At 46.4% G+C, this 12,377-nt stretch overlaps 1 protein-coding gene across 1 annotated transcript in view; it reads right to left on the reverse strand.

Annotated features, from left to right (window-relative positions):
- LOC109520035 (prosaposin receptor GPR37L1-like) overlaps positions 1–9,869 on the reverse strand; it is a 10,463-nt gene extending 594 nt beyond the window's left edge. The window contains exons 1-2 of the mRNA XM_019876978.1: positions 7,491–9,869; positions 11–237 (exon numbers count right to left, since the gene is read on the reverse strand). Coding sequence (XP_019732537.1) covers positions 11–237; positions 7,491–8,615 — 1,352 coding nt within the window. The 5' untranslated portion in view covers positions 8,616–9,869. The remainder of the gene's footprint in view (positions 1–10; positions 238–7,490) is intronic.
- Positions 9,870–12,377: the final 2,508 nt, after the last annotated feature.

The raw sequence follows: 12,377 nt of genomic DNA on the forward strand, positions 1-12,377 counted from the left end.
GACGCGGCGCTCCACGGGAGGCTCGTCGGGGATTTCGGCGTCTTCCACCACCAGTTGACGGATGAGCAGCTCGGGCAGCGCCAGCAGGAGCGCACCGATCCAGATGACGGCCAACTTGGCGGTGGTGGACGTGCAGTTTTCGATCATCTCGTAGTACATCTGCACGTTGGTGGCCGCCCGGAAGCGGTCGATGCACAGCGCGCAAAGGGTAAAGGTGGTCACGCCCAGTGAGGCCACCTGAAAGGAGCAGAAAGAAACGCCTGAGGATTAACGTCACGTTAACCGTTCCCTTCACCCTGTCACCTGATAACCCGATCAGCCGTCCGCTGTCGTAGGAAGGACAGGAAGTGCCGATTAGCAAATGCGACACGCTGAGCCCGACTCTCCCCCATGACGCGTTTATCTCCACTTGGCAGAGTTTTAAAAGACAACGCCGATTCCCACACCCGCCGACAGGCGCTAAATAAAGAGACCCCCCCTGGGCGAAGATGCCGGACGCTCGACAGAAGCTCACAACGAGGATTGTTCCTCGTGCAAAAGGATCTGTTGGATTAACAGCCAGTTTGGCACCCTCCAAAGTATTCCGACAGCAGCTGGAGTGTGTACACGTACGTGTATATGTGTGTGTGTGCTTGCACCGACCATCTCATGAACTGGCCCGCGGCACTAACAGCCCCCCCAAGCCCCTCCCACCCTTATTCCCAACATCCTCTTCACGCCGTCTGGCTTTTCTCCCGATGACTTTTACTTCCTCGCCCTCTTGTTCCACATGAAGCATCGTTTCCTCAAATAACCCACCATCACCCCGACCCCCGCCGCCGCCGCCGCAGCAGCAGTGCCTCCCGTCATATCAAATTTAATTACGACCGCCAGCATCCCAGATGGCCCCAGTGAGCCTCGCCTTTTGCTTTTCTCGAAACATAAACTTCCTGGACGGAGATGGATATATTATATATACAGTGTCGACACACACGTGCGCAGATGCTACTTCATATTCCGCAAAGGATGAAAATATATTCAAGCCATTGTTTGGCTGCCCTGCAACAACGAGGCGCTCTAAAGCGGCAGCGCGAAGCTCTGCACTGCCTGTTCCTTTTTTTATTCCAGCCACGGTCCACATGCCGCCTGCAAATCAAAAAAAAATAAAAAAAACTCCGCATATCACATCCCTTCTGACAACAAGGCGCTCTAAAGCGGAACCAGTGCAGAGCTCCTGTCGGTCGCTCTTGACGATCAAGTCCGCCTTTCAATGTGCGTTCCCTCACGGCTGACGACGGGGCGCTCTAAAGCAACTCAGTCGTAAATCGTTCTTATTCTTTGTTTGTAGAAAATCTCAAAATTCACTTTCGGGTCAAAATTCACTTCTCCGCCTTTTCACAAAGATTATTTGATCATTTTATCAATGTATATATGTCCGGATTATATAAATATTGGGATCCGCCAACATGTTTGATATGCGTTCGCCCAATTTTCTCCCGTCACGACACCTTCGTTCCCACTTGCGGCAACGTGCGCAAATACCCGGTGAATATTTCATGACTGGACGAGTGTCTTTTCAAAGCCGCCGTGGAGGAGCGGCCGGCTTTTGATCAGTGCTACGGGGCGGAGCGCGAAGGCACCACAAACAAGCTTTGTTCTCCCGGGAGAAGGGGCGGGGGATGGGGGGGTGGGATTTAAAAATGAGTCGAGAAGTCAGGCCTGGTGGCGTGACAAAGCCGTGTTCAGGGGATGGGATTTCACGCAGACGGGGCAGGGAAAAACAGGGACGGAAGAATGGGAAAGGGGAAGAAAGGGCGGAAAGGGTCTCTCGACGTGTCGCCGATGTTCCGTTTCAAGTTCGTTGCAGGTTGGAGAAATGGCTCGATTATAACATCCATATTTAAACAGTCCTTTTGGTCCATGTATAATTTACACGTCGGAATGGCCGTTATTAACCGACCCGAAAGGAAATGAATGCCGTATTGTACAATATCAGCCTTGGGGCTCGGAATAGGGCGGAGACATGTTTTTTTTTTTTCCACGCCGCCGTCATTGATATGAGCAGCAGGTGTTGTGTCCCTGCGTGCGTTGATTTAATAAAAAAGGTCATTAACTTCCCTGATTCAAGGTCCGGTGCGACGGTGCCACAAAGGCTGCGCGTTATTAATTGGCTCCTAACGAGCAGCGGTGGCCATGTGACCGCTGTCACTGTCAGCGGGTAATGGGAGTTAGCGGCTGATGAATGGGGGCGAACGCAAACGCGCCGAAACTCATTTTACTGGCTCGTGTGTGTTGCCGTCGAGGCGTCACATGACCAAACGAAAGAGCTACTTGTGTTTGTTGAAAGCACTTTTCGGTTGCGATATTTTGCAGTTTTTCCATCTGCTTTAGTCACTAGATAAAAAAGATGGGTGACATGTTTCGAAATGAAACGCACTGACATCAACCTGCGAACAGAGTTAGACCATCTTTTCCCGAGTCTAAAATCTAGTCTACTTTGTGTACCCAAATTTGGAGATGCGTCGGGGGCGACGAGGCGTGGGAGGAACTCCGAGAGAGGCGCAACACGGCCCCAAACGTGGTCGACTCGACTCAAGCCGGCACAAAATTGAAGTTATGGCCGCAAAATCCTCGCCCGAAGGGTTTAAACCGATTAGTTGATTAGTCGACTAAACTTTACTAGTCGGCTCTGACGTTTAAAGCTCTACTGCAAGTTGTGTAATTGCTAATTTTTTACATCTTGTCTTCCAATCAGTTAAAAATAAGACCATTGCGGTTTCGAATTAAGGTTAGCTCCGCTAGCTTAGGCTATTCCGATCTCAGCTAGTCCAACATTCATAAGAACTGTACCGTGATGAAAACAAATCAATGACATCATCGATTTATCGACTCGGCCACAACTCTCATCAGATTTTCGTCAACAACAACCAAAAAATCTTGAGTTGTTCAACCTCTTAACCACACACCATCGCGCAATTCTGGGCAAAGCTGCTCAAGATTGTGTATTAATAATGTTTTTATATGAATTGCCTGGAGGGTTTCTGCAACAAAGCGAAATACAATAATGAGCCTGAGTTGCGCCTCTCATGAGATCAAATATCAAAAAGCTCCATTTAGCGATGCCCCTCCCTGCGTTTTATAACATCTCCCAGGCACTTTCTTCTGGACAATAAATTCCTCCTCCATTAAATTACATCACAGTCTGGGGCATATTTCCCTCGAATATGAAAAAAAAAAAAAAATCTGCATGTCAGTCTTCTTGAGCGTCGACTTTTCCACGTCGTCGGAATTTGTCGCTAAGCCGATACAGGCAATCAATGGCGAGAGGGCGCATGGCGCCAGACGTAGCGTGTCGCCGCCCTGCCTAAAATGAGGTGGGTGCGACCAAATCCTCCAACACTCTGCTCACCGTGTGTGCGATCCAGAGTGTGCGTTTCCCCCCGGAGGCTTTTGTCTAATCACAGTTAGCTGATGCGGGGAGAATCGCCGTGGGGCGGCAATTCGGCGCAGGGTAAGGCCATCCCAACCATCTGCCGGATAAACATGCCCCACTAAACTTTGCGTACGTTTTCCTCTGCGCGTATGCAACGCAGAAGAAAACCACGCTCCGCACCCTTGTCAATCAACCGTACAGGCGTAAAACACATCTGGGCGTAAGGCAGCGGATGTATCTGATGTCTTTTTTTTTTCCTTCCAAATCCTGCCGACAATGGCAGTTGTGTTGTGTTACGAACACAAGGTGTCACGGTGGCTGCAAATAGTTAACCCATTTTTTTGTTATGGTATTAAAATAAAATAAAAAAAAGACTGCGTAACTCACTGAAAGTACATTTTTATTTTTGTAACTACATTTTTTTTTAAACTGGAAAAAAATAAAATTAAAAAAAAAAGACTGCGTAACTCACTGAAAGTACATTTTTATTTTTGTAACTACATTTTTTTTTAAACTGGAAAAAAATAAAATAAAAAAATAAAACTAATCCTCAAACTAATAAAATCTAAAATGGAGCATGTTTGACAAAAAATTAAAACCAATAAAACCGAGCAAAACCACTCCACAAACTAATTCAAACTAACTGATTATTAGAAAAAAAAATTACATTAAAAATAAAATTTAAAAAAATGAAAACAGGATAAACTAATAACAATCAAAAACTCCAAATCAATGACGACCCTGGTCGGCTGCGGGAATGAGCAAAGAACTCCGAGCGCAGTGGCCTCTTATCTCATGTACAAGGATGACGATCACCCTTGAGGCAGTTGATAAAGAAACACGTCTCATAGCCGTCACAGCACAGCGGTTCATCTTGACCGCGTCTGAGCCGAAGCTATTTTTTTTTTTTTTTTTGCCTGCAGTATAATAATAATAATAATAATAAATCAAAACTCCAATACAACAACAGCAGAACAGCATGATCTCAAGATTTCGAATGCTTTTGTGTCGGTGTACCTTTCATAAAATCCGAACGGAAAATCAATTCAGTGGATGTTGATGGACGTGGTTGCTGTGTGGATTACGTAGCAAGACTTGGCCAACCGCTAGCAGGCCAGCACGCCTTGAGGGACTTGTTCGATTTGTGTTCCGTGTTGATGAGCGACAATTAGCATTAAGACAGATGGAAAGAAATGTGTGTGCGATGCTCCTCTCCACCCTCCCTTCAGTCACCCAAAGGGAATAGTCTCCCACTTGGAAAAATAATGCGTGACCATGTGTGACATCACGGTTGGAAGGTAATGAGACATGGGGCGTTGATTTCAATTATAATCTTGTAAACAACGGTGCCTTGGCGCATTTCGAATGCTTGTTTGATGTGTCCCAACTCATATGGCGTGCTGTTTAGTTCAGATATCGGAGTTTCCTCGCTATTATGTTACCGTGAGCTTATTTTGTCAATATAGCTAAAAGTGGGCCAAAACAATGCCCGTCGTCCCCTGCGGTGATCAAAATGCTTCCTGTCCTGGTTGTTATTTTCGGGCCTTTCATGTCTCCTCCCAACACGGCAGAAATTCAAATGGCAGCCCGTTAGCTTTGAGCTAAACGTATTTTTGTATGTTCCTTATACGTTTGCGTATGTGATACAAATAGATTTCAGTATTGTGTGTGAGAGGTCATGCGTCTGCGATTTTTGTTTTCAACAGTGTAGATAAGCCGAAAGTGATTTTGGGAGTGTTTATTGCGGTTGGAATACTTTTTTTGAGAGAGATTTTAGTTTGTTTATGAATTTATCGATGTATTTTTTAATCAATCGAATTTTAATTTTTTTTTTTTTAATGTGTTGATTTTTCAAAAAGGCGCTTTTTACTTTGGCTGTTATTAGTTTTTGTATTAGTTTTAGTTTTCCCCCCACAAATATATGGAGTATTTGTTGAGTGTAGCGTAAAATTAAATATTTTGATAACTGGGGATATAATGTAATCAGGGTGAAAATACTTTAGGATTTTTCATAAAGTTTTTATTTTCTTTTGACTTGTTTTTTTTTTTTTAATAATATTTTTATTTATTTAAAAATAATAATTAGTGCAGCGTTGTTGGTTTTAGTATTAGTTTGAGTTTTATCCAAGATATGGATTTATTGTTGAGTAAAAAATATAATAAGAATTTCATAATTTGACCTTCCTTCCGCACGGACAATCCCAAAGTAAATAGATTTCAAATGAACCCCTTAAAGATGAAATAAAAGGACATATTTGCTACAAATATCAGACTGATAAACCAAAGCTGTAGTTTTAGTTCATTTTTTTTCAGCAATGTATATTTTATTTCGTTCAAGCTATTTTTTTTTTTTCATTTTAGTTTTTGTTAGTGTTCTTGAACTATAATCACCTTTCCATTGTGTGTTTATGAACATTTCACAAGTGCGCCTGAGTGCATTTCAGTCGTGTGCTGTTGAAGTACCAAAAAAAAAACAAACAAAAAAAAAAGTCAGTATTGTTCGAGAGCATTTCACGAGTGCGTACGAGAGGTAATCCTAAATGCTGCCCCTGACGGCCCCCCCCTCATACAAATGTGCTGCTCTGGCATCGGCATGACAACTCAGCTTATCTGAAATCGAGTGTGTACGAGAGGTAATCCTCAATGCTGCCCCTGACGGCCCCCCCTCATACAAATGTGCTGCTCTGTGCGCGACTGTCTGGCATCGGCATGACAACTCAGCTTATCTGAAATAATACAGGCGGGCTGCATTCCAAATCTCTGCTCATGCTTCTCCATTGAACGCCGAATAAAACCAGGTTCACTGAAGGCATCATTATCTGGTAATGAGATGTCAGTGGCTGTGCAACGTGTTGTTTTTTTTTCCATCAGTGACTTTCTTCTTGTCTTACAGTCAGGGGTTATCGCACCACCTGCTGCATTGTTTGATACTGTCGGTCAAATCTAGTAAATGTACGTGATGATTATGTTGATGCATTTGTGAAGAGTACCGTAGAGGCAAGCAATAAAGAGAAAGGGACAATGATCTCTTGTTTTGGGTCAAAACGTGGTCTGTATTTGTCTCCGGGGGCAGGCGAGGCATCTCGCTCAAACCAGTTCAGGAAACCCAACACCTCAAAGTCCGATTGGGTGCACCAGTTGTATGACAATACAAAAAAAAAAAGTATCATGTATAGCGTTATAGCACTGCATAGATGCTAGTCATTAGCCGGTCTATGTCATTTCCTATATGGTGTTAGCATCGAGCTAACAGACTTGAAGCCAATGTTCCATGGTTGTTTTTAAAAGTAAAAAGTATTTTCTTCGTTGAACGTTTAGTTCACAATCGAACCCCGACGCACAAATAAATGCTGATTATCGTTATAAAAGGGACATAAATGGTTGAAACTGGCAAAGGGAGCATGTCTGTTGCTTTTTGTTGACAAACAAGCGCTGGGCTTATGTGAATGGCCGTCGAAAGAGGCCACGGTTGTACGGAATTCAGTTTAAAGAAATAAACAGTCGTACACAATCGAACCCCGACGCACAAATAAATGCTGATTATCGTTATAAAAGGGACATAAATGGTTGAAACTGGCAAAGGGAGCATGTCTGTTGCCTTTTGTTGACATGTAAGGGTACAAACAAGCGCTAGGCTTATGTGAACGGCCGTCGAAAGAGGCCACGGATGTACGGAATTCAGTTTAAAGAAATAAACAGTCGTAGGAATCATGTAGACCAGGGATGGGCAACTCGATTCACTTTCAACGAAATGTCAACGGTTCTTATTCTATGTTTGCATACTTTCCCGGGTTTCATTCTTCTTCTCCCGTGGGGACGAACGGATGGAAGTGCTTCAACTGCGAGTGATGTCTGCCAACTAGTGGTGAATTATGTAATTGCAACTTCAAAATTTTCAGGTGTGGCAGAGGAATTTTTTTTTTTGTATAAAGTTGCCCCTCCCTGACCTAGACAGTAGCCCTAAAGGTCCCAATATTTGCCCTCTTTCAGGGGTACAATCGGCGTTCCCTTAAAGATTCTGCTGCCATGACAAGCAACTTTTTTTTTTCTGACAGTGGAAAGACTGAATGCACGTTACCTCCATATAGGGCACCACTCTGCAGGTGACCTCCCCCAGCAGCCAGGACTTGGTCAACTCATGGAAGACCACCATGGGCAGGCAGAACAAGATGAGCACAAAATCCCACACGGCCAAGTTCGCCAGCAGCGAATTGGAGATGCTCTTCATGTAGTAGTTCTGGCACACGATGCACAAGATGGCGACGTTGCCCGCGATGCCAACCAGGAAAATCGCCCCGGAGACGCAGGTGATGGCGTAAGCGCCGTACGTCTCGCTGGTCACCGGGTAGAACGGGTTCTTGATCTCGTCGCCGAAGTCCTGCGAGCCGGGCGGCGTGATCGGCGTGGCGTCCCAGGGGTTCTCCTCCCGGAAGGTAAAGAGCTCGGGCCTCCTGGTGAAGAGGTCAAAGGGCGCGTCGGTGGCCGTGAGGGCCACCGGCTTGGGGATGGGTTCCCACGGCAACGCGTGAGGCTGAGCCAGAGCCCCGGAGCTTTTGTTCAGGCGGTTTTTCCCCCTCTTCCAAGCTTTCTCCTCTTTTGTGCCCCTCCTGTGTCGATCTCCCTCCGTGGGCCCCCCTCCTCGCATTGAGGAGGGCTTAGGCGCATTGTGGCGTCCACCTGCCGGCGTGCCCGCGCCACTCAGCCCGCCATTCAACTTTATCTTCTTACTACGGTGTCGCGGCGGGTCCCAGTGTGAGACCGCATCCTCCATGGATGTCACCGTCCTATTCGAGTCGCGCTCGTTGCGTGCGAAGCTCCTCGCTTCTCCCGCGACGGAGTTAAAGGTCCCCCGTACGATTGCCCGAGACTCCACCGAGGACTCACCTGTGGCACGGTCTCTGGTTTTATTTTCCCGAATGTCCCGGGGTGACCCGCTGGAAGTCCTCGCAAGGTGCGGGCTCCTGTCCACTTTTACGTGCCCGATGTTTCTCGTGGATAAACACACATGCGCACGGAGGAGGAATAAAACAAATAACATCCCGGGTGAGAGGATCTGCATCGTGCGGGGGGATTGCGGACTCGGAAATCCAGATCGTGCACCTTCATGTACTCCGCCGCGCTTCCGTTCAGTCAACAGCCATGTTGGAGACAGTGCGGGAGAATCGCCGTTTCGGTCAAGAAATACACAAATAAATCGTCGCATTCATGAGGGTGCAAAACTTGTGGGTTCCATCCAAACGTGTGGCCGCGCCGCATCTGCGTTCATCATCCACCGGGGCGGTGTGGGCGGGAGAGCGCCTTCTCATCGGAAGGAAGAGGAGGGAATGTGTTGCATATCCATGGATATCCAGCGTCCACTGTTTTCGTCCCCGTGTGTGACTTGAGTGGGATGGAGCGGCGGCAATGCGGCGTGGAGCCGCCTGAAGCTCACTGATGCACCGGAGTGGAGAGCGAGGGGGGGTGAGAGAGAGAGAGTGAGGAAGAGGAGGAGGAGGGGTTCTCTTCTCTTCACGCCTTCCTCTCTTCTTGCTGTATCTCAGCGCGCATTGCAAAGAAAATGGACTCCCCTGGCGGCTAACCCCGATCTGTCACTCTTCATCCATCAATGCAGCATCCACAAGCCACCCCCCCGGGCGGACCCCGGCTGCAGAGCGAGACCCCCCCCCCCCCCCCCCCTTTTCCGCCCGCTGCCTCAGGCAGACATGGCAGCCACGCCCGCTTTGGTAAAAATGCTGAAAAAAAATAAAATAAATGCCATCGGTTTCTCCCTGTCACGCACAGGAGGCGCTGTGATAGCTCAAAAAGTGACGGAATTTGATATTTAGATGCCACATGAGGTACACCTGAGCCACTCAAAAAGTCTAACTTCGCTTTATTGATTTTTTTTTTCTTATTTCCAATCTGCAGTACAAAGAAAACCATTTACAATATCAACATATACCTAAACATTGTCTGCTCGCTTAAACAATGCACATTCACAGAGACGCGCTAATGAATAGCACACGCTAATAAATAGCACCGTTGCCTCTGTGTTGTAACCCTTTCAGCAACGTATATTTGGACACAAAACAGTGAAGCAAGACACGGAGACAATGGAGATAATACAGTGATGCTCACCGGCATATATTCTTTATCCTCTGCGAAGCACAACTAATATTACTGTAGCAATGTGTGTGTCAATAAAACAAGAGACTTTCCGGACTAAAATAAATGAACCCATTCCATCTGAGGTGCTCTAAAATGATCCATTCACGTTGAGATTATGAGGGGGGGGGGAAAATGTGACTGCATCTCCTCCATAGGGGATGGAAGTGGACACCTCCTTGCAGCTGACCTTCTACTTCAAGTAAGTCATCTCAGCAGCGTGTGCTCAGCCAACTTTCACATCATTTTCACTCCCCTTCAGCCAATAACTTCAGTTGGCCTTCATCCCACTGTGGATTTAAAGAAAGTTACAGTCCTCCATGGGTCACATCTTGCAAGAACACAAAAACGCCTCGGCTGAAGAATCCATTCGACCTTGAAATACCTCCAGAGTAAGTAAAGGGGCAACAGGGCAACCTCTCACGTGTGATTATCATGTCTAGTGTGTGTGTGTGTGTGTGTGTGGAGGGAGGGGGGGGTTGTGTGTGTGAGGCCCACTTCTTGTCGTGTGTCTCCCACTGATGTGCTCATGCATAAAAACACGCAAAGGCTGACACACACTCACATCCACACACAAACACACACACACTGGGGTGGGGCCTCAAGGGCACACACACGCGCACAGAGGTAAAAATCCAGGAATGAGTGCACATGTGCACAGCAGGGATTAACACGGAGCGAAATCTCGAGTTTACTGGGGCGTGTTGTCGGTGAGAAAAAAAAAAAAAAAGAACACACCAGAGCCGTGGTGGTTTCATTTAATTCGTTTGTTTAATTGTAATTACACGCACGGGTGCACGCGCACGCCGGGGACACGTCAGAGTTTGAAGACGTGCCAGAGACGACGTCATATGCAGAAATCGGAGTGACGTGGTTCGTCTGAATCCAGTCCGCGCATTAAATTTTAATCGCTGAACATATTTATCTGCTCCTGGTGTCCTCACACTTGACCTTAAAAACTTGGAAAATACATTTTTGTTGCTATTGGCAGGACGTCAGCAAGCTGCCATTTGTTCCGGACTGTCCATGGAAAGGCCTTCCGGTTAATTTGAGGATGCTGCCATCTGCTGTTTTTTTAATGTAGGTGATCTTTTTTTTTTTTTTTGGGTGGCGCGGGTTGGGAAATTTTGTTCGCGTTTGACAAATTAAGCAAAATGACACAAAAGTGCGCTCCTAAGGATAATGGCTGGATGTTTAAAAATACGACGCTTTTTGAGCAACTCGTGTTCTTTATTGTTCTTCGCGTCTGTAAAGGTGCTGCATTGAAAACAACACCATACGAAATATGCATGTGACGTACAATTATTATTTTGGTCCACTTGGGTTCGTCATCAACTCGGCCCTGATCCGGGTCACGGCACCATTTCAAAAGTTTTTACTGCGATCCTTTATATTCAATGCTCGCTCAACTAACAGTAACTACCAGAGGAATCTCTATTCTGTGTGCAATCCTGACTGGAAAATAAATCACATACTAATAAGGGTGAGGGGGGAAAAAATCGTATTTCTATATTGCCAACAATCAGCCCTCCAGCTCTCCAAAAATCGAAACGCAGTGCGGCAGCAGGCATATTTCCATCTCGCAGCTCCTTCTCTGCATGACATCTATTGTTTTCGGAGATCATTAGTTAAAGACTCTGCACTATGTCGCCTCTGCCGATGAGGCTGAATGAGACACAATCGCAGCTCACGGCACTGATACGCCACGGCGGCGTGTTGTTTTTTTTAAGGTGGTCGAATTATCCTCCTGGAGGATCTTATTTACCGCAACGTCAGCAAAGAGAGCGTATGCGGCATGACTAATGAAAGGCCCGATTGTGAGATGGCTAAAGTGTTCCCTGGTTAGTCTTATATCATCACTTATCTCGTGGCTCTTTCTAAACGCTCGTACGAAGTAGACAAATGTCCAAAATCGTCTCCTGATGTGTTTTGCTCTTCACCAGATGGAAACGGCTCTCATATCCTGCCTTTCAGATCACTTATACACACGCGCATGTGAGTTATGTCGCATGCAATCAAGAAACAATTCCAATAACGGTCAGCAGGTGGCAGTATAGCATAGAAAAGGCCTTCGATCTCGTTTAAATCAGCCCCCGCCCCAAAAGAAAAGACTGTGTGTGTGTGTGTGTGTGTGTGTGTGTGTGTGTGTGTGTGTGTGTGTGTGTGTGTGTGTGTGAATGATTTATTGAAGTATGTGAATAAATGTATTTTTGCATTTTATACAGGCGTTGGTTAACGGAAAGCTTTTCGCTCTCGCATTGTGTGTCATTAGATTCTGCACGAAGCGTATTTTAAAAGTCAACTACGCAGCTTGATGAGAAAAGCCGCTTCGGTCTGACAGATGCGCATGGCTTGGTGCTTGCCGACTTGTCAGGCAGTTGGCAGAATTCCCAGCAGGACTCCGGAGGCCCGCTGTTAGCCCCTCCATCCCAGCGCCTGCCCGCCATCGTCTTCTTGCTCACAGGAGGAAGCGCCGGGACCCCCCAGTGGTCCGTAACGAGCTGCCGAGCCAGCACCTGCATGCGCCGCACGACCCCACGCTGACACACGCCCACGACTCAGGACAAGCCAGGGAGTTGACTATTCATGTTTCGCTATGACGGATATAGATTATGGGAGAATATGCAAGTGCATGTTTTGGCAAAATTGACCCCCCCTCCCCCCAACCCTCTTTTTTTGTCTTCTTAACCTTGTCATTTTGTAGATTATACAGATAATATAACAATACTCGCAAGCATATATTCTTTATCATCTGCAGGGAACGACCACCTCTCTTGATATATGTCCAGGCTGCAACTGGTTAATAGCGTTTCTATTTATT

Source organism: Hippocampus comes, unplaced genomic scaffold (genome assembly GCF_001891065.2).
Source record: "Hippocampus comes isolate QL1 unplaced genomic scaffold, H_comes_QL1_v1.1 scaffold127, whole genome shotgun sequence".
Taxonomy (NCBI): domain Eukaryota; kingdom Metazoa; phylum Chordata; class Actinopteri; order Syngnathiformes; family Syngnathidae; genus Hippocampus; species Hippocampus comes.